Below are 23246 nucleotides of genomic sequence, written 5' to 3'. Positions count from 1 at the left end.
GCTCCAGGGCAGACAGTCCGAGCCTATCCAGTCCTTCCTTGTATCCGAATGATCAGTTCTCAGTATTTGCAGTTTGTCCTCTTTTGCCATTGGTGTTTGTATGTCTTTGCTTTTTTATGTAGAGATATTTGTAAAATTCAATTGCATTTCTTTTTCTCTATTAATGCTTGTAAGAAAATAAATTTTAAGGTAGTATATAGTAACATTAACATATGTTGATAATATATTTACATTGAACTTTGAACTTGAATGTTGTCCTTATGAATGCTGTTGGTCACTTCTTCAAAGAACTTTGAACATATTTGTTTATAAACAAGATGGGGTAAGAATTGTCTGGAATTATCCAATCACATACAAAAGAGTCTGTGTGATTCCTGATTGGTTGAGGAGAGATGGGCTGTCATAGGAGTTGAGGGGTTGAGTACCCAGTGATAGGAGCAAGGGGTGGGACTTTGGAAGTCATGTGACAAATGCATCCTGCCTGAAACTGGCAGCACTTTGGTCAAATTGGTGCTCAGCTGTCAGAGATGAGCTGGTGCCATCTCTTCATCAAGAGGGGCCCAGAGAACACTTTCAACAGTGCAACAAGAACTGCAGAAAGTAAAGTTTTGCCTTATGCTGAAACTCAGATATCTTACCAAAACCATTTAAATAGCTCTGTGGATAATCCTATGCACAAGTTCACTTTAAAAGGCTGCTCATGTTATTTGTCCAGAGGAAATAATCAATAGAAAATGACCAAACTGCCATCGATCCTCCCCCCCGCCCACCCACTGCTTCAAGACAAGTGATAAAAATGTATGTCTTTATTAATTAATCCAGGAAGATGGTCCTTTTGAATTCTTGGCATTGTAAGGCTCTGACATCTGCATGGTACATTGCGATGGCAAACAACGGCCATCTTTTCCAGTCGGTCCTTGAAGACCTGGTGGCCCTGGGACACCTGGGATTCCTTGTTGGCCGGTGGGACCTGGTGGGCCGATTTTACCATATCCTGGAAGTCCAGGTGGACCTGCGAGGGAAAGACAAAAGATTGGACACTCTCATTGCTTAATTCAAACTGGCACCACAAACTAGAGGAACAGTATTCCATCTTCAACTACTGCACAGAGTCTTGTCATCTTCAGAAGTTTTCTGATGACTCTGCCATAGTTGGATGCATCAGCAAGGGAGATGAGGCTGAGTACAGGGCTACGGTAGGAAACTTTGTCACATGGTGTGAGCAGAATTATCTGCAGCTTAATGTGAAAAAGACTAAGGAGCTGGTGGTAGACCTGAGGAGAGCTAAGGTACCGGTGACCCCTGTTTCCATCCAGGGGGGTCAGTGTGGACATGCTGGAGGATTACAAATACCTGGAGATACGAATTGACAATAAACTGGACTGGTCAAAGAACATTGAGGCTGTCTACAAGAAGGGTCAGAGCCATCTCTATTTTCTGAGGAGACTGAGGTCCTTTAACATCCTGCCGGATGATGCTGAGGATGTTCTACGAGTCTGTGGTGGCCAGTGCTATCATGTTTGCTGTTGTGTGCTGGGGCAGCAGGCTGAGGGTAGCAGACACCAACAGAATCAACAAACTCATTCCTAAGGACAGTGATGTTGTGGGGATGGAACTGGACTGTCTGACGGTGGTGTCTGAAAAGAGGATGCTGTCCAAGTTGAAAGCCATCTTGGACAATGTCTCCCATCGACTACATAATGTACTGGGTGGGCACAGGAGTACATTCAGCCAGAGACTCATTCCACCGAGATGCAGCACAGAGCGCCATAGGAAGTCATTCCTGCCTGTGGCCATCAAACTTTATAACTCCTTCCTTGGAGGGTCAGACACCCTGAGCCAATAGGCTGGTCCTGGGCTTATTTCCTGGCACAATTTACGTATTTACATATTACTATTTAACTATTTATGGTTTTTTTACTATTTATTATTTATGGTGCAACTGTAACAAAAACCATTTTCCCCCAGAATCAATAAAGTATGACTATGACTATGACTACTATGATATCAGAGAGCAGAAGGCTGGAGGCAGACAGTAATGGAGAGGGCTAATGCCCCACTAGCAGGCACATTTTCACATTGTGTGGGGAAGCCCACCCAGCAGAGGCTGACTGCTCCTGAGATATGAGGTGCTAGGGGTGGGAGATACAGGGTCTCAGGGTCAAACAATCTGGTATTATTCGTGAAGGCCTGCTCCAGGGAGTGGAAATGCACTGCCAGGGGAATTGTGGAGGCAGATTTCAGGGAGCATCCAACAGGGAGCAGGCTGAGTAAAAGAAACAATAGTGCGGGCTATCATCTAAATGGGGAGAAAGTTCAATTGCAGGTTGAGTCTGTGGTAAAGAAGGCAAATGCAATGTTGGCATTAATTTCAAGGGGGAGCAGGTAAAATATAGAAGCAAGGAAATAATGCTAAGCCTTTATCAGATACTAGTCAGGCCGCACTTGGCGTATTGTCAACAATTTTGGGCCCCATATCTCCGAAAGGATGTGTTGTCATTGGAGACAGTCCACAGGAGGTTCACGAGGATGATTCTAAGAATGAAGGGGTTAACATATAAGGAGCGTTTGGCAGCATTGGGCCTGTACTCAGGGCATCAAAGGATGAAGGTAGAGCAGTAGATGCAGTGTATATGGATTTCAGCAAGGCATTTGATAAGGTACCTCATGTAAGGCTTATTAAGAAAATAAGGAGGCATGGGATCAAAGGGGACATTGTTTTGTGGATCCAGGATTGGCTTGCTCACAGAAGGCAAAGATGGGTCAAATTCTGAATGGAGATCGGTAACCAGTGGTGTGCCTCAGGGATCTGTTCTGGGATCCCTTCTCTTCATGATTTTTATAAATGACCTGGATGAGGAACTGGAGTAAATTCGCTGATGGCACAAAGATTGGGGGTGCTGTGAATAGTGTGGAGGGTTGTCAGAGATTACAGCGGGACATAGAAACATAGAAAATAGGTGCAGGAGTAGGCCATTCGGCCCTTTAAGCCTGCACCGCCATTCAGTATGATCATAGCTGATCATCCAACTCGGAACCCTGTACCAGCCTTCCCTCCATACCCCCTGATCCCTTTAGCCACAAGGGCCATATCTAACTCCCTCTTAAATATAGCCAATGAACTGGCCTCAACTGTTTCCTGTAGCAGAGAATTCCACAGATTCACCACTCTCTGTGTGAAGAAGTTTTTCCTAATCTCGGTCCTAAAAGGCTTCCCCTTTATCCTCAAACTGTGACCCCTCGTTCTGGACTTCCCCAACATCGGGAACAATATTCCTGCATCTAGCCTGTCCAATCCCTTTAGGATTTTATACGTTTCAATCAGATCCCCCCTCAATCTTCTAAATTCCAACGAGTATAAGCCCAGTTCATCCAGTCTTTCTTCATATGAAAGTCCTGCCATCCCAGGAATCAATCTGGTGAACCTTCTTTGTACTCCCTGTATGGCAAGGATGTCTTTCCTCAGATTAGGGGGCCAAACTGCACACAATACTCCAGGTGTGGTCTCACCAAGGCCTTGTACAACTGCGGTAGTACCTCCCTGCTCCTGTACTCGAATCCTCTTGCTATAAATGCCAGCATACCATTCGCCTTTTTCACCGCCTGCTGTACCTGCATGCCCACTTTCAATGACTGGTGTAAAATGACACCCAGGTCTTGTTGCACCTCCCCTTTTCCTAATCGGCCACCATTCAGATAATAATCTGTTTTCCTATTTTTGCCACCAAAGTGGATAACTTCACACTTATCCACATTAAATTGCATCTGCCATGAATTTGCCCACTCACCTAACCTATCCAAGTCACCCTGCATCCTCTTAGCATCCTCCTCACTGCAAACACCGCCGCCCAACTTCGTGTCACCTGCAAACTTGGAGATGCTGCATTTAATTCCCTCATCCAAGTCATTAATATATATTGTAAACAACTGGAGTCCCAGCACTGAGCCTTGCGGTACCCCACTAGTCACCGCCTGCCATTCTGAAAAGGTCCCGTTTATTCCCACTCTTTGCTTCCTGTCTGCCAACCAGTTCTCTATCCACATCAATACCTTACCCCCAATACCGCGTGCTTTAAGTTTGCCCACTAATCTCCTGTGTGGGACCTTGTCAAAAGCCTTTTGAAAATCCAAATATACCACATCCACTGGTTCTCCCCTATCCACTCTACTAGTTACATCCTCAAAAAATTCTATGAGATTTGTCAGACATGATTTTCCTTTCACAAATCCATGCTTTGTGCGATGATTTCACCAGGATGCAAAACTGAGCTGCAAAGTGGCAGATGGAGTTCAACCCAGATGAGTGTGAGGTGGTTCATTTTGGTAGGTCAAATATAATGCAGAATATAGTATTAATGTTAAGATTCTTGGCAGTGTGGAGGATCAGAGGGATCTTGGGGTCCGAGTCCATAGGACACTCAAAGCTGCTGCGCAGGTTAACTCTGTGGTTAAGAAGGCATACAATGCATTAGCTTTCATCTACCATGGGATTAAGCTGAGAGGTAATGTTACAGCTATATAGGACCCTGGTCAGGCCCCACTTGGAGTACTGTGCTCATTTCTGGTCACCTCACTACAAGGAGTATCAGGAAACTATAGAAAGGGTGCAGAGGAGATTTACAAGCATGTTGCCTGGATTGGGGAGCATGCCTTATGAGAATAGGTTGAATGAACTCGGCCTTTTCTCCTTGGAGTGACAAAGGATGAGAGGTGACCTGATAGAGGTGTATAAAATGATGAGAGGCATTGATTGTGTGGGTAGTCAGGGGCTTTTTCCCTGGGCTGAAATTGCTAACATGAAAGGGCACAGTTTTAAGGTGCTTGGAGGTAGGTACAGAGGAGATGTCAGGGGTAAGGTTTTTATGCAGAGAGTGGTGAGTGCGTGGAGTGGGCTGCTGGTGACGATGGTGAGGTGGATACGATAGGGTTTTTTAAGAGACTCCTGGATAGGTACATGGAGCATAGAAAAATAGAGGACTACGGTTAACCTTAGGTAATTTCTAAGTAAGTACATGTTCGGCACAGCTTTGTGGGCCAAATGGACGGTATTGTGCTGTAGGGTTTCAGTGGTTCTATATGGTGAGAAGGCAGGTGTATGGGGTTGAGTGGGATCCGGGATCAGCTATGATGGAATGCTGGAAGAGCATTCCCCCCACTGGGAAGGTCAGATCACAACCTGGTGCAAAAACCCTGTTACGTGCCTCTGGTGAAGAGTAAACCTGCAACCTCGAGAACAGTGAGGAAATGGTTGGAGGAGGCTTATGAGGCGCTCCAGGGTTGTTTTGAGGTGACAGACTGGCAGGCACTCTGTGAGCCACATGGAGAGGATATTGATGGGTTCACAGAGTGCATCACTGATTACATCAACTTCTGTGTGGACTGCAATGTTCTGACAAGAACTGTCCTTTGTTATTCAAATAACAAGTCATAGGTGACAAAGGACATTAAGGACATCCTGAATGCTAAGAAGAGGGTGTTTAGAGATGGAAATAGGGAGGAGCTGAGGGCAATACAGAGGGACCTGAAAGCCAGGATCAGGGAGGCTAAAGACAGGTACAGGAGGAAGCTTGAGTGGAAACTCCAGCAGAACAACATGAGAGAGGTCTGGAGGGGAATGAGGACCATCACTGGGTACAGGCAAACTAGCAACAGAGGGGCTGAAGGCAGTGTGGACAGGGCCAATGAACTTAACCTGTTCTTTAACGATTGCACATTGTGGCCCCTGCCCATCCCCCACATAAGTCATCTGTTGTCGGCCCCCAACCAACACATATTCCACTCTCCCCTCCTACCCCTCCTCACAGCCCCCCACCCTGCTCTCATGACTATACCCCTTCCCCACACGAAACCACCACGGTGGCCTTCACAGCTGAACAGGTGAGAAGACAGCTGAAACGTCTCAACCCAAGCAAAGCTGCAGGACCGGATGGTATCAGTACCAGGGTGCTCAAAGCCTGTGTCCCTCAGTTACGTGGAGTACTTCACCATGTATTCAACCTGAGCCTGAGGCTCCGGAGGGTTCCTGTACTGTCGAAGATGTCCTGCCTCGTCCCTGTGCCGAAGACGCTGTGCCCCAGCAGCCTCAATGACTACAGACCGGTGGCATTGACCTCCCACATCATGAAGACCCTGGAGAGACTTGTTCTGGAGATGCTCTGGCCTATGGTCAGGCCACACTTAGATCCCCTCCAGTTCGCCTACCAGCCCCGACTAGGAGTTGAGGGTGCCATCGTCTACCTGCTGAACCGTGTCTACGCCCACCTGGACAAGCCAACGAGCACTGTGAGGGTCATGTTTTTTGACTTCTCCAGTGCGTTCAACACCATCCGCCCTGCTCTGCTGGGGGAGAAGCTGACAGTGATGCAGGTGGATGCTTCCCTGGTATCATGGATTCTTGATTACCTGACTGGCAGACCACAGTACGTGTGCTTGCAACACTGTGTGTCCGACAGAGTGATCCGCAGCACTGGGGCTCCACAGGGGACTGTCTTGTCTCCCTTTCTCTTCACCATTTACACCTCGGACTTCAGATACTGCACAGAGTCTTATCATCTTCAGAAGTTTTCGGATGACTCTGCCATAGTAGGATGCATCAGCAAGGGAGGTGAGGCTGAGTACAGGGCTACGGTAGGAAACTTTGTCACATGGTGTAAGCAGAATTATCTGCGGCTTAATGTGAAAAAGACTAAGGAGCTGGTGGTAGACCTGAGGAGAGCTAAGGTACCGGTGACCCCTGTTTCCATCCAGGGGATCGGTGTGGACATGGTGGAGGATTACAAATACCTGGGGGTACGAATTGACAATAAACTGGACTGGTCAAAGAACACTGAGGCTGGCTACAAGAAGGGTCAGAGCCATCTCTATATCCTGAGGAGACTGAGGTCCTTTAACATCTGCTGGACGATGCTGAGGATGTTCTACGAGTCTGTGGTGGCCAGTGCTATCATGTTTGCTGTTGTGTGCTGGGGCAGCAGGCTGAGGGTAGCAGACACCAACAGAATCAACGAACTCATTCGTAAGGCCAGTGATGTTGTGGGGATGGAACTGGACTCTCTCACGGTGGTGTCTGAAAAGAGGATGCTGTCTAAGTTGCATGCCATCTTGGTCAATGTCTCCCATCCACTACATAATGTACTGAGTGGGCACAGAAGTACATTCAGCCAGAGACTCATTCCACCGAGATGCAGCACAGAGCGTCATAGGAAATCATTCCTGCCTGTGGCCATCAAACTTTACAACTCCTCCCTCGGAGGGTCAGACACCCTGAGCCAATAGGCTGGTTTGGACTGACTTCATAATTTACTGGCATAATTTACATATTACTATTTAACTATTTATGGTTCTATTAGTATTTATTTATGGTGCAACTGTAACGAAAACCAATTTCCCCCCGGATCAATAAAGTATGACTTATGACTATGACTATTCTTGAGAGGCTGAATGGCCTAATACTACTATGTCTTATGGTCTAAATATCTGCAAGGAAAGACTCTGCAGTGTTATGCATAGAGTGCTGGTGGTGGGGCAAGGTGGATCAGTCCTTGACTGAACTGGTGCAGACTCAACTGGCTGATTGGCATTCTGCTGTGCCCCAATTCATTAAAGTGTGGTTACTTACTCCAATGACAATGCCTACTGGGACATACTGGTCCCGTTTCCCTCTGGCTGATGTTGGTACAGACACACTGGTCGTTCTGAAGATGCCTGCAGTCCTCAGTATGACTCTGTCATCTCTGCTAATTGCCATGATCAGATGCTATGAAGAAGCATGTGAATCCAGGTGCCACCCAACCCCCACTCAGACTGCATTGATGGGGTAAGGCATGTTTAGACAGACAGACTAGCAGAAGTATAACTCACCCTGTGGCCCAGGTGAACCAGGATCTCCCATGTGACCCACACCTTTATCGCCTTTATCTCCTTTTAGGCCAATTGGTCCTAATGAGAAGAAAAAACATGAAAAGTTTAATAAAGACTCACCTTTAAATAATCCAAACAGATTCAATAGAAGTGAATAATTTAAGTTACATACAACACACCAGCTGGGACTGGGTTAGGTCATGAGTTTTGGAAACCAGCTCCATCGTTCAATGACATCATGGCTGATCTCTATATTCCCAGCCATTCCCCAGGAACCTACCAACAGCTTGCATTTAGGAAGAAATTATTAATCATTCTTCCAACATTGCCAGGACAGGGACAGTGCAGGTTACATCCCTCTTCACCATCTCATCACATTCCAAGGCACGGACAGAATAAGTGGAGAGGTCACATGACATTTTCCCAGTACACACTCCCAAGGACAGGGTCGGCATAGTCTGAGTAATTCCAAACACTGGTGATCTATCAGTGAGTTGGAGACAGAGCTGGGGCAAGGCAGAGAAAGAAGAGGAGACAACCTTTGCTGGTGGCAGGTGGGGAAGAGGATGGTCTTGTCCAAAGCCAAGGTTGGTAGCTGTGTAGAGGGGCCTTTTGGGGCAGGTGATGAGTCTGGCTAGTAGCAGGGGTGAGCTGTGCCAATTCTACAGGTAGGTTCCACTGCTATTTTCAAGTCAAACACAAAGTAACTCCCTCTCCTGAGCTAGACCACCTTGCTGAAGGGAACTTATTTTAAACCCTTCCAGCTGTCCTTTGGTGAAAGGCATCTCTCACATGTAAAGTACACGAGTACATTAATGTCTTCAGCCTCCTCTCCATTCCACACACTCCTGCTCTCTACTTCCATACTTTATTGTTAACAGGGTTTTAGGTGTGGCTCCTGGCCCCCATGGTCATTCAGCTTGGGCCCTCCCACAGATAGGCAGCAGTGGCCATTCTACTGGCTGTGTCAGCATTCCACTTCAGAAATGAGCTTAATTTCACAGAAGTTGATGGGGTGGTTAAGATGTCACATGGTGTGTTGGCTTTCATTTGTAGGGGGATTGAGTTCAAGAGCCATGAGGTAATGTTGCAGCTCTATAAACCCTGGTTAGAGCACACTTGGAATATTGTGTTCAGATCTGGTCACCTCATTATAGGAAGGATATGCAAGATTTTGCTGTGGAGATTTACCAGGATGAGAGACTGTGTCTTATGAAGCTAGGTCGAGCAAGCTGGAGTTATTATCTTTGAAGTGAAGGAGGATGAGAGGCAACTTGATAGAGATGTACAAGATTATCAGAGGCATTAATCGAGTGGAGACATTGCAAGGAGACAGAGTACATTAGAAGGAGATGTCCCACCATTTGAGCTGACAGTGGCGCTGACCTTGTCGTATGCCAGAAGCAATAGGCAGAGAAGTTGAGCCAGAGGCCAATGAGGGATGGAGGACTGTCCAGGGGAACAGAAAATCCAAGCATGCATAGTGAAGCAATCTGAGCCTGCCTGTCTGTATCTTGTTTTACGGCGGTTGGCATCCAACTTAATGGTGCATTACCGCCATCCTCTGCTCCAGAACTCCAGAATGTGCACTAGACATACATTCTAAATCCCTTCACCCAATCGCGCACGCGCGCACACATACATACATATATATATATACATATACACACAAACCTACACTTCACCCTCCCATCTTTGACCATCCTAGTATCCTATTCCTGTTTATTCGTCATATTCTATAAAAAACCCCTGTACCCCTTAAAAACGCTAAAAATACCCGGACGTGCTCTCTCACCCATGCCCAGCAACCCTTTTAATGTGAATTCCTGCATCCCCAACTCCCTTAATTTATTTCTCATCATCTCTCTCTGTATCCCATACTTCCTGCAACTCAGAACTACATGTTCTACTGACTCCTCTTCCTGACACTCCTCACACAATCCTGTCTGGTGTTTCCCTATCATTTTCAATGTTTTGTTTAATGCACAATGCCCCAGCCTTAACCTAGTCCACACAATTTCCTCTCTTCTGTTTCCATTACCTACCCTAGTAACTGCAACACTCTTTTGTATTTGATATAAATGCCTCCCTTTCCCCTCCCTGTCCCATCTTTCTTGCCACATTCGGTTGACTTTTTCCCAGATTGTAATCTCCACTTAACCTCTGCTTTACTGATACTAATGTGCATTTCCACATTTTCTTTCTTTAACGTTCTCTTTGCCAACTCATCCACCCTCTCATTCCTCTTCACCCCTACATGTGCTGGAACCCATAGAAATTTTACCTGACCTCCCTGATTTGCAATTCTTGTAACTAACTGAAGGACTTCATAAAGTACATCTTGCCGACTGTTTGTGTGAAAAGACCTTAAACTTGCTAGAACTGATGATGAATCTGAACATATCAATGCTTTGCTTGTCTGGCTTTCTGCACCCATTGCAATGCAACCAACACTGTAAACACCTCTAACTTATTAGATGTTCTTCTGCTGATTCCAATTTCTTTTGCTGGTATTCCCACCCCAAATCCTGTTTCAGGTTCCTTCGCACCATCCGTATAAATGTGAGTATAATCACTATACTTTTCCATCACATGACAGTTAAATGCATTTACCAAATCTGTTTTATATCTTTCTTTCCTTTTTACCTCTAACAAATGCCAGTCTATGTCAGGCCATACAAGCTTCCATGGACCTACAACCGGATAAACTACTGAAGGACGTATCCTCAGATCAAACACTCCACTTCCTTTTGCGATATCATTCCCTACCCAACTAAAGGTATTCCTCTGAAACCTCCCATTTTCCCAGCATTCCTGCAACACTCCTTTAGTAGGGTGAGAATCATTGTGCCCCTGCAAGTTAGCCCAGTAGTTTGCCATCAGTTGCATCCTTCTTAGTTCCAAAGGCATTATTCCCATTTCTACCTGTAGGGCTGACACTGGTGACATTTTAAAAGCCCCACTGCACACTCTCAAGGCCTGAGCCTGAATCACATCCAGTTTTCTTATAAGAGACCTAGCTGCTGATCCATATACTATATTTCCATAATCCAATACAGATCTTACTAAAGCCACATACATTCTCTTCAAAGCTGAACAACTTGCTCCCCATTCCCTACCAGTCAAACATCTCATCACATTTATTACTTTTTTACATTTCTCCTCAACTTTCCCGATATGGTCTGCCCATGTTAAACGTGAATCAAATATAACTCCCAGAAATTTAAATGATGCAACCCTTTCTAATTCAACCCCATACATCCTTAACTTCTTCCCTACCTCAACCCTTTTCCTGGTAAAAAATACAGTTCGAGTTTTATCTACTGAAAATCTACATCCCCAATCATAACCCCACTCCACCACTTCATCAATTGCTTCTTGTAGTTTCCTGATTATATGGTCCATGTTCCTGCCTCTTTTCCACAAGGCCCCATCATCTGCAAACAGTGACCTACCAATATCCACTGGTACCTTTGTGAAGACATCATTGATCATAATGATGAAAAGTAACGGGCTAATCACACTACCTTGAGGTGTGCCATTTTCCACTATGTACTGTTTTGATAATTCTGATCCAATCCGAACTTGAATTTTTCTACCAAACAAAAAATCTTTAATCCAATTAAAAACTCTCCCACCAACCCCCATCTTGTGCAGTTTAATTAATAATCCTTCCTTCCACATCATATCATAGGCTTTTTCAATGTCAAAGAACACTGCCACTACTGACTCTTTATTTGCCTGGGCCTTCCTTGTTTCAGTCTCTAACATAATCACTGAGTCCATGGAATTCCTTCCCTTTCTAAAACCACTCTGATAACTTGCCAGCATTCCCCTTTTCTCAAGCTCATATGATAACCTTTCTGTTATCATCCTTTCCATTATCTTACATATACTTGATGTTAATGCAATTGGTCTGTAGCTAGTGGGTTTTGACAGATCCTTGCCAGGCTTCCTTATTGGAATTACTACTGCTTCTTTCCATGCACTTGGTAATCTTCCCTCCTCCCACACTCTGTTATAAAAATGCAGCAACTTCAAGAGCGCTCCTTCTCCTAGAATTTTTAGCATCACAGAGCATATCAGATCTTTCTCTGGGGAGGTTGGTCTCGATCTCTTTATTGCTCTCACCATTTCTGCTAATGTAAATGGATCATCAATTATATCATCTGTTCCTTCCCTCCTGCTTAACACACCTGGGTGTTGGCTCATTATTCTTTCCCTTCTTCTTCTCCCTTCTTCAGACAAATTTTCTGAACTGTGTATTAGTACAAATGACTTGGCCATGACCTCAGCCTTATCCCTACTGGAGACTGCAGTTTCCTCCTCAGATATCATTACTGGATATTCCCATTCCCTTCTATCTCCTTCCATCCTCTTAATCATTCCCCATATCTCTCCCACAGGTGTTGTTCTTCCTACCTTGTCGCAAAAACTCCTCCAACTTGCCCTTTTAGCTTGACGTATAGTTCTTCTCACCACTGCCTGTGCTTTCTTATATTGAACCAAATGCTGCATATTATGGGTTCTTTTAACTAGCCTGAATGCTCTATTTCTGTTTTTTACAGCCTGACAACATTCCTCTGTCCACCATGGTACCAGTTTTCTATTCATCCTATTTTTACTCCTAGGTATAGATCCTTCTGCTGCCATGATAATTGCTGAAGTCACCTGACTGTTTAATTCATCTACATTTCCAGAAATATCAATCTTTGTCAACCCTTCTTCACTCAATTTCTGGAACTTACCCCAATCAGCTTTTTCAAACACCCACTTTGGGGTTCCGCCACCTGGTCTTACTTCAACTCTTTCACCCACTGAACACAAAACTGGGTAGTGATCACTGCCTACTGTTGAAGCAGTCCAAACTCCCCAGTTACTAATGCCAGCCAAGGTATTAGACACTAACGTAATATCTAACACTGACTCAGTTCCTGTTGTTATATCTATCCTTGTGCCGCTACCATCATTCATACACACCAAATCCCTTTCTTCCATCAAATCTTCAATTACCTTTCCATTTGGATCTGTAATCTGATCCCCCCATATTGTGCTATGAGCATTGAAATCTGCACACCACACTACTTTATGTCTGTTTTGTCCTTGTATCTTTAATAGGCTGTCCAAATCCAACCTTTTACATGGATTGTAGTAGTTAATTATAACCACTCCCTCCCCTCTCTCCCACACTTCCACCATTATGTATTCCTGATCATCTCCTTTTTCCAGTACCCTATATGGTATACCTTGCTTGATTAACATAGCACAACCCCCTCCTCCCCCTAGATTTCTATCTTTCCTTATCATTGTATACCCATATACCACAAAGTCTAAAGTTGGTTTCAACCAAGTTTCCTGAATTCACACTACATCCGTTTTACAACCATTTCTTTAATAAAGTGCTTGAATTCCTGGCTATTGGCCAGTAAGCTCCTTGCATTCCATTGTAAAAGAATCACCATAATTAGTATTAACCAACACATGACACTTCCTGGCTTGACTGATTACTGAGGTTCTCCCTCACTTCCTCCCATGTCAGTCCTACTAACCCTAAATGGTTTACTGCTGCTTTTACCACCAGTAAAATGACAAATCCTGTCATTTGTTCTTAGTTGCATCTTTCGTATCCCTATTGCTCCCTGTTCATTAGGAGCATTATTCTGTTCTCTTGACATTCTTACAGCTTCTGCATAAGTGATCTTTCTTTTCACTCTTATTTCTTGAATTTTAGTCTCCCGTCTGACAACCTCACACCCACTATATGCAACATTATGAGCTCCTCCACAATTGCAGCATTTTGGTTGAACTCCTGTTCCGCACTTTCCATATTCATGATCACCCCCACATTAGCACATCTCCTCTGCCTTTTACAGTTTTTAGCCACGTGTCCAAACCTTTGACAATTATAGCACCTCAGTGGTTTTGGCACATACACCCTTACTGGGTAACTCATGAAACCCAGGAACACCTTCCTTGGCATTCTTTCTTCTTCAAATTCAATCAATACTGATTCACTTTCCTTTTTCACTCCCTCCTTTGTTGTTTTCAGTCTTTGAACATTCATTACTTTCCCTCCTTTGATATTCCTCTTTATCTCTTCCATATTTATACTCATTGGTCTCCCCGTGATCACTCCTTTACAACCACTATTTTGCGCTCCCACCCTCCCAGTGTACTCCACCTTGCATTTTCCTATCTGTTTTAGCTTGAGTGCTTTCTCAAGTTGTTCCTCATTCGCACATCTTACCAATAAGTTGCCATCATTAAGGACTTTTGCAAATACTATTTCCCCTATCTTATTTGTCAGAGTTGTTGTTAGCACAAACGGGTTAATTTTCTTCATATGTCCCTGAGCCTTCTCATTAAACCTAATTATGACAACACCTCCCCTCTGAGCTTGTTCATCTTCCTCACTTTCAGAGCTTTCTCCACTATCATTTCTTATTCTTTTATTCCCTTTGTCTTGGTTTTTATTCATCCGACCCCTCACTACCTCCTCATTCCCTTTATTTCTCCCTTCAGAATAATCCACCTCTCCCCAGCTGCCTACCTCTGGTCCCAAGTCTCTATCCCTCTCCTTCTCCACTTTCTTTCCCTCAACCCCGCCTCTTATCTTGTCCGCCATTACCGGACCCACACGACCACCTCCCAGCAATTTCCGTTCCTTCCCCACTCTCTTTCTCTCAACAGGTTCCAAACCACATTCATGCATCAAACAAAACACAGCCAGCTTCCAGTCGAGCCAACTCCCTCCGCTCCTTCTCCGCAAATCATAGCCCCCAATCTGAGCCTGATCCCTCAACTCCCCACCAGTCAGGCACTGTGAACTCACTCAAGTAGTCACAGAGGCCGAGCATAACAAACCTCAAGCACCCATTGACAATTTTATTCTTGTTACTTACTCACCAACTTCCCCCACCCACCCAATTCCTAAAACTCACTGACATACCAGGGACAATTTATAATGACCAATTAGCAGACAAACTGCTCAGGTTTAGCAGCTGGTAGAGAAAGCAGAGTGTGCCTGGCGCAGGTGTCTACAGACAGTAGATGTGTGCTCCGTAAGGACTGCACCGGAGGCTGGGATCAAATCTGAGACGCTGCAGCTGGGGGTCTGCGCCAATCTGCAGCTGCTCACTTAAGCATTAATGCAGCCCCTCTTCCCAAACCTACGCAGTGGCTTTGCCCCATACCTTTGGGTCCTGGTAATCCTGGCCGTCCATCTCTACCCGTCTGTCCTGGCAATCCAGGCTGTCCTGGCTGCCCTGGATGCCCAGGGGGTCCAACTTTGCCGGGGGGTCCTGGCCTTCCAGGGCTGGCATCGTCTGACGAAGAACGGAAGCTTGCCATGTAGTAAGTCATTCTCTCTGCAAAATGGAGAACGGAGCATTGAATAAACTACAGTTTCCTATTCAATGTTCACTGCAGGAATGTCTAATCCCCACCAGCAAATGATGGGAACAAAATTGTAGAGTCATACAATGGGGAAACAGGCCCTTCAGCCCATCGAGTGGGCACTGGCCATTGATCACCCTAATTCCATTTTATTTCTGCACAGCTGCAACAGCTCATTCCAGATTCTACCACATACCGAGGGCAATTCAGACAGGTTAATTGGCCTAATGGCAGGTCTTTGGGATGTCAGTGGGGGTGGGGTGTGGCTAAGTGGAGAGTTTGGTCATTCAGGGGAGCCTCAAGCAGTCACAGGGTGCAGACTCCATGTAGACAGCACCGGGGATGCTGCCCACTGGAGCTGTGAGACAGCATGGTAATGTAGTGGTTAGCACAACTCTTTATAGTACCAATGATGCAGGTTCAATTCCTGCTGCTGTCTATAAGGAGTTTGTATGTTCTCCCCATGACCACCCCATAGATTTCTTCTGGGTGTTCTGGCTTCCTCCCACAGTCCAAAGACTATCGGTTGGTAGGTGAATCGGTCATTGTAAATTGTCTTGTGATCAGGCCAGGGTGAAACCAGGGTTGCTGATCTTGAAGGGCTGGAATGGCCCACTCCACACTCAATGTCAATATATAAATACAAATGTTGGCAGAGTTAAGGTGGGCAGCGTGACTAATGGGAAGACTGGCACACGTCTTTACTGAGCACCTCTTCTGATTAAAGAACAGCAGGTACTGGAAGTGGCAGGCAGCATAAAATGGGAAGCTAACACAAAGTTAACAAACTTCAGCTCAGCTGTATTGCACGATATGTCGGTCTTCAAAGGTGGATTGGTTTCAGCTATCTGCAGCATTTTAGCCACGCTCTGACATACAATACATCGCTCAGCACAGCTGAGGGATCGAGACAACAGTGATTGGAGATCAAAATTGTGTACAGTTCTGGTCACTGAATTATAGGAAAGATATCAACAAAATTGAGAGAGTACAGAGGAGATTTACTAAAATGCTACCTGGGTTTCATCTCCTAAGTTACAGAGAAAGGTTGAACAAGTTGGGTCTTTATTCTTTGGAGCGTAGAAGGTTGAGGGGGGACTTGATACAGGTGTTTAAAATTATGAGGGGGATAGATAGAGTTGACGTGGTTAGACTTTTTCCATTGAGAGTGGGGCAGATTCAAACAAGAGGACATGAGTTGAGAGATAAAGGGCAAAAGTTTAGGGGTAACGAGGGGGAACTTCTTTACTACTCAGAGAGTGGTAGCTGTGTGGAACGAGCTTCCAGCAGAAGTGGTTGAGGAAGAATCGATGTTGTCATTTAAAGTTAAATTGGATAGCTATACGGACAGGAAAGGAATGGAGGGTTATGGGCTGAGTGCAGGTCGGTGGGACTAGGTGAGAGTAAGAGTTCAGCACAGACCAGAAGGGCCGAGATGGCCTGTTTGCATGCTGTAATTGTTATATGGTTATATGTTATATGTTATATAGAATCAGGGTTATTATCACTGACTTATGTTATGAAATTTGTTGTGTTGTGGCGGCAGTACAGTGCAATTCTAAAATGTACAATAAATGATAATAAGAAATATGTCTATTAATAATAAAGATAAATGAGCAGTGAAAAAAGAGAGGAAAAATAGTGAGGTGGGTATCACGGGTTCATTGTCCATTCAGAAATCTGATGGCCAAGAGGGAGAAACTGTTCCTAAAACATTGAGTGTATACCTTCAAACTCCTGTACTTCCTCTCTGATGGTCGTAATGAGAACAGGGTATGTCCTGGGTAATGAGGGTCCTTAGTGATGGATGCGACCTTTTGAATTTGAAGGTGCCCTCGATGGTGGGTATTTTAGTGCCCATGATGGAGCTGGCTTAAATTACAACCCTGACAGCACTTTCTGATCCTGGGCAGTGGCCCCTCCGTACCAGATTGTGATGCAACAATACCAGATGATATGACTGACAAAACTAGCCGAACTTATTCTGCAGAAGTGCCAGCAGCTGCTAGACTGGTATCACTTACCTGTGCATAATGAACAGTGAGACTTCATTTCAACAATGCTAACGTTTAATGCAAGGTAAATGATGCATACATTAAAAATAATTTTTTCAGTAAAGTGACACACTTCAACGTTTTTCCCATTTCATTAGTGGTTTCTACAATCCACTTCAATATTTCAGACTGGATTGGGAAGGCTGCTCCTATCTGCTCATTCTACACCCAGAATATTGCTACCCAGGAGAAGCCCTTGCCCAAGGGTGAGCCGGCTTCACCAAGCAGCCCAGGATCGACAAGGGGAGCCGTCTGGGCTGGGGCTGGAGAAGGGAATGAGCTGTGTGAGAGGTGTTGTGGTTGGACAAGATTAAGGAAATTGTTAAGAAATATGCTACAGCTCCCTCTAAGAAGTTGTATAAACAAAGAACTGAACTTCAAATGGAACATAGTTTATTACTTTCGTCCTCGATTGTAAATCAATTAAAGAAAACAAGAAGTGAATTTTATGTACATAGTGATAAAGTTGGTAAACTGTTGGCTAATCAGTTGAAGACTAATTATACTAAATTTCAAATTAATCAGATTTATAATCAAAATGATCAACTGATATTTGATCATGCTGAGATTAATCAATCCTTTTTTGATTTTTATTCCTCCTTATATCAATCGGAGTCTTTACGAAACTCTAAATATATGAATGACTTTTTAGATAACCTAGATTTCCCCAAGATCTCACAAGATATATCTTCTATGCTAGATACTTCCATTACCACTGATGAGATTAAGAATGTTATTTTTTCTTTGAACCTGGGGAAAGCTCCTGGCCCTGATGGGTTTACCGCGGAATTTTATAAATTTTTTGCACCTTCATTAATCCCTTGGTTATTTAGGGTTCTGGAGGCTTCATTAAAACTTGGTAAACTTCCTGAATCCTTCTATAGAGCGTCAATTTCTTTAATATTAAAGAAGGATAAAGATCCTGCTCAATGTGCATCTTATAGACCAATATCTTTATTAAATGTTGACTCTAAAATTTTTTCTAAATTATTAGCAAACAGATTAGAAAAAGCACTTCCTTATATTATTTCGGAAGACCAAACGGGTTTTATTAAAGGTCGTTACTCTTTCTATAACATTCGCACACTGTTAAATATTGTTTATACCCCCTCACAAAATGTTCCTGAGTGCGTTATTTCTTTAGATGCTGAAAAAGCCTTTGACAGAGTAGAATGGCCTTACTTATTTAAGGTGCTTGAAATGTTTAATTTTAGCTCGAAATTTATATCCTGGATTAAATTGTTATATCATTCTCCTATGGCCTCAGTTCGTACTAACTCTTTAAGTTCACCCTTTTTCCCTCTTTCTCGAGGTACTAGACAAGGTTGTCCTCTTAGTCCTTTATTATTTGATATTGCATTAGAACCTCTTGCGATTGCTATTCGAGAATCTCCAAATATTATTCGGATAACTCGGGGCCTAAAGTCCCATAAAATATCACTCTATGCTGATGACTTACTTTTATATATTTCTAATCCTCAAAAATCTATCCCTGCTGCTTTAGATTTATTAGCACAATTTAGTCTCTTTTCTGGTTACAAGTTAAATCTCAGTAAGAGTGAACTTTTCCCGATTAATAAGCAACTTCCCTTGTATCATAACCTTCCGTTTAAATTGATTAATAATTATTTTTCATATCTTGGGATTAAACTTACTTGTAAACATAAAGATCTATTTAAGACTAATTTTTTACCCTTAATTGATCATATTACTCAACTTTCATTTAGATGGTCTCCATTATATTTAACTTTGATTGGTCGTATTAATGCAGTTAAGATGTTTATTCTGCCAAAATTTTTATGTGTATTTCAGGCATTACCAATTTTTGTTCTAAAATCTTTTTTTGACAAAGTTGACTCTAAAATTTCTTCACTTATTTGGCAAAATAAAAACCCAAGACTGGGTAAAATACCTTTACAGAAAGCTAAGAGAGATGGAGGTTTAGCATTACCTAACTTTAGATTCTATTATTGGGTAATTAATATTCGACACATGAAATTTTGGTTACTTGACCAAGATACACTATCCATTCCTAAATGGGTAGCATTGGAATTACAATCTGCTCAAGGTTATGCACTTGGCTCTATTTTAGGTTCTTCTCTCCCTTTTGATTTGAAACACCACAAACAGGTCTGTAACCCGATAGTTAAATATACCTTACGTATTTGGTTTCAATTCAGAAAATTTTTCGATCTTAACCAATTTGGGCTTGCGATCCCTATTTTAGGTAACATATTATTTCCTCCCTCTTCCATGGATCGTGCTTTTCAAATTTGGAAGACTAATGGTATTTCACGGTTTTTGGATTTATTTTTAGATGGTTCCCTTATGTCTTTTGAACAATTATCTAATAAAAATAACTTACCAAGAATACATTTTTTTAGATATCTCCAAGTTAGAAATTTCCTAAGTACTATACTTTCTTCCTTTCCAACGCTCCCTCCTACATATATTTTAGATACTATAATTAACCTTAATCCATGTCAGAAAGATGCAACGGCTATTATTTATAATATTATGAAACTTAGGAAAGCTCCATTTGATAAGATTAGGTCAGATTGGGAACAGGAATTGGGTTTTATTATTTTGGCGGATGACTGGGTGCAGATTTTACAACTAGTCAATACTTCCTCTATCTGTGCTAAACATTCCCTAATTCAATTTAAAGTTGTCCATAGAGCACATATGTGCAAAGGTAAATTAGCTCGTTTCTATTCTCATATTAATCCTTTTTGTGACAGATGTCAGGGGGAGATAGCCTCTTTAACTCATATGTTTTGGTCCTGCCCTACTCTGGAAACTTTTTGGAGAGACATTTTTAATATTATCTCAAAGGTATTGAATATAGATATCTCTCCCCATCCTATTACTGCTCTCTTTGGATTACCTAAAATTTCCAGTAATCTTTCTCCTTCAGCCCGTAGAATGATTGCATTTCTTACTTTAATGGCGAAAAGATGTATTTTACAACATTGGAAGGAGATTAATGCTCCAACTACGTTCTTTTGGTTTTCCCAGACGATATTATGCTTAAATTTGGAGAAAATTAGAAGTAATCTTTATCATTCTTCAGTTAAATTCGAACAGACCTGGAGATCTTTTATTCAACATTTTCATTTAACGTAATTTTTTTTCTCTCGGTCCATATTTATATTCCCTTCTTGCTTTTTTAACTGTTTTTAATGGAGGTTGGGTTTGAGGATGTGATTGTTTAAAGTTGTTTAACTCTACTTGATTTCTACTTCATTGCTTTGCTTTGCTTTTTAGATTAGTTGCACGGTGGTTTTTTTTGGGTTTTTTTCTCTCTTTATTGATATATATAAAAATCAGTATACTATTATATTACCTTGTTATTTTATGTTTAAATTGCACTGTTTGTATTAATTTTTTTCTGTATTAATATTTCCTGTAATATATTATATTCTAACCGTGTATTAGTGCCTATATGGTTTACCTTTTGTGTACCAACTCAATAAAAAGATTTAAAAAGAAAGAGAGGTGTTGTGGGAGGTGAGTTTGTGCTCTTGAATGGGGTGTGTTAATGGGCTGAACCTACACTCTGGGAGACCTCTCTGGGTTGGAGTGGACAACAGAATAATGATCTGCTGGTCCCCAGGCCGCTCCAGCAGTGTTTCACTTGCGGACAGGAGCTGACCCAGCAACTCACAGGGATTGGCCCCCTGCACAAAGTGAGCAATGTGAGTGGAAAGCCAGGTCTCTGGGGAGACACCTAGATTGGAATCGTGTCCATTGAAAGCATTGTTCTGCCTGTAAGTGTAATCTGTCAGTTCAGAAAAGCCACCAAGCTGTTCGCTGATGGGTTTGGTGAGGTTTACAAGAATGATCCCAGGAATGAAAAGATTAACCGTATAACCACATAACAACTACAACACGGAAACAGGCCGTCTCGGCCCTTCTAGTCCGTGCCAAACGCTTACTCTCACATTGTCCCACCGACCTGCACTCAGTCCATATATCTATCCAATTTAACTTTAAACGACAACATCGAACCTGCTTCAACCACTTCTGTAGGAAGCTCGTTCCACACAGCTACCACTCTCTGAGTAAAGAAGTTCCCCCTCGTTACCCCTAAACTTTTGCCCTTTAACTCGCAACTCATGTCCTCTTGTTTGAATCTCCCCCACTCTCAATGGAAAAAGCCTATCCACGTCAACTCTGTCTATACCCCTCATAATTTTAATTACCTCGATCAAGTCCCCCCTCAACCTTCTACACTCCAAAGAATAAAGACCTAACGTATGAGGAGCATTTGATGGCTCTGTCCTGTGCTCGCTGGAGATTAGAACAGGGGTGGGATATTACTGAAACCTGCTGAATATTCAAACGAACACACACAAAATGCTGGAGGAACTCCGCAGGGCAGGCAGCATCAATGGAAAAAAGTACAGTCGATGTTTCGGGCCGAAACCCTTCGGCAGGACTGGAGAAAAAAAACGCTGAGGAGTAGATTTGAAAAGTGGGGGGAGGGGAGAGAGGAACGCCAGGCAATCGGTGAAACTTGGAGGGGGTGGGATGAAGCAAAGAGCTGGAAGTTGATTGGTGAAAGAGACAGAAGGCCATTGCGGGGGGTGGTGGTGGGAGGAGCATTGATCATGTGGATAGTCAGAGGCTTTTTCCCAGGGCCGAAATGGCTGCCACAAGAGGGCACAGGTTTAAGGTGGTTGGGAGTAGGTACAGGAGAGACGTCAGGGGTAAGTTTTTTTTTTTACGCAGAGAGTGGTGAGTGCATGGAATGGGCTGCCAGTGGCGTTGGTGTAGGCGGATACGATAGGGTCTTTTAAGAGACTTTTGGATACATACATGGAGCTTAGAAAAATAGAGGTCTATGGGGAAGTCTAGTAACTTCTAAGGTAGGGCCATGTTTGGCACAACTTTGTGGGCCGAAGGGCCTGTATTGTGCCGTAGATTTTCGATGTTAACATTCGGAATGTTTCTATGAGATCCCCCTCATTCTCCTGAACTCCAGGGAATACAGCCCAAGAGCTGCCATACGTTCCTCATACAGCATCCCTTTCATTCCTGGAATCATTCTCGTGAACCTTCTCTGAACCCTCTCCAATGTCAGTATATCCTTTCTAAAATAAGGAGCCCAAAACTGCACACAATACTCCCAAGTGTGGTCTCATGAGTGCCTTATAGAGCCTCAACATCACATCCCTGCTCTTATATTCTATACCTCTAGAGATGAATGTCAACATTGCATTCTCCTTCTTCACAACCGACTCAATCTAGAGGTTAACCTTTAGGGTATCTTGCACAAGGGCTCCCAAGTCCCTTTGCATCTCTGCATTTTGAATTCTCTCCCCATCTAAATGCTCGCTCAGCTCGCTTTCGTCTAGGGGGAGCAGCCTTCGGCCCCACCAAACTGGGTAATCAAGTTTGTGTGGATGCTGTGTGATGTACCCCACCCTGCCAAATAACAGGCAATACACCATATGCGATTAAATGATTACAGTTTATAGATCTTACTGGAACTATGTAATTAATGGAGATAAAATATAAAAGGAAAGTAAAAGGCGCCAAACTTATCAAAGTTCAACCACTTCGTGCACAACCGTTGGAGCTCAATTAACGGGGTCTTCTTTCCACCGTTCGATCTCCTCCGACCCCCTCGACCCGCTGCCTGGGACCAACCACGGTGGTCAACCAGACGCTCCACACTAGTCTGTCTTCGTCTCCTCTCCTCGCCAAAGAACCTGGGCCTTGGACTCCCACTCAGGGTCCGTCCCGCCGCCCAGCTTACAGCATCGCGTCTGCTCTCTCTGTCCCCATCGCCTTCTGCCCCGAAGCCCCGTGAAACAATAGCTTACAGACACACAAAAATGAATAACATCTATTCCAATTGGCTAACAAATGAATAACCATATAACAACTACAACACGGAAACAGGCCATCTCGGCCCTTCTAATCCGTGCT

The 23246-nt window shown here is 43.5% G+C and overlaps 1 protein-coding gene across 1 annotated transcript in view; it reads right to left on the bottom strand.

Annotated features, from left to right (window-relative positions):
- Positions 1-778: 778 nt before the first annotated feature.
- LOC134338152 (collagen alpha-1(XVI) chain-like) overlaps positions 779-23246 on the bottom strand; it is a 37944-nt gene continuing 15476 nt past the window's right edge. The window contains exons 8-10 of the mRNA XM_063033741.1: positions 15054-15227; positions 7861-7938; positions 779-1012 (exon numbers count right to left, since the gene is read on the bottom strand). Coding sequence (XP_062889811.1) covers positions 810-1012; positions 7861-7938; positions 15054-15227 — 455 coding nt within the window. The 3' untranslated portion in view covers positions 779-809. The remainder of the gene's footprint in view (positions 1013-7860; positions 7939-15053; positions 15228-23246) is intronic.

The sequence above is a fragment of the Mobula hypostoma genome, chromosome 26, assembly GCF_963921235.1.
Source record: "Mobula hypostoma chromosome 26, sMobHyp1.1, whole genome shotgun sequence".
NCBI classification, from domain to species: domain Eukaryota; kingdom Metazoa; phylum Chordata; class Chondrichthyes; order Myliobatiformes; family Myliobatidae; genus Mobula; species Mobula hypostoma.
Note: the sequence above shows the minus strand (reverse complement) of the source record. Positions and strands in the feature narration are given on the sequence as shown.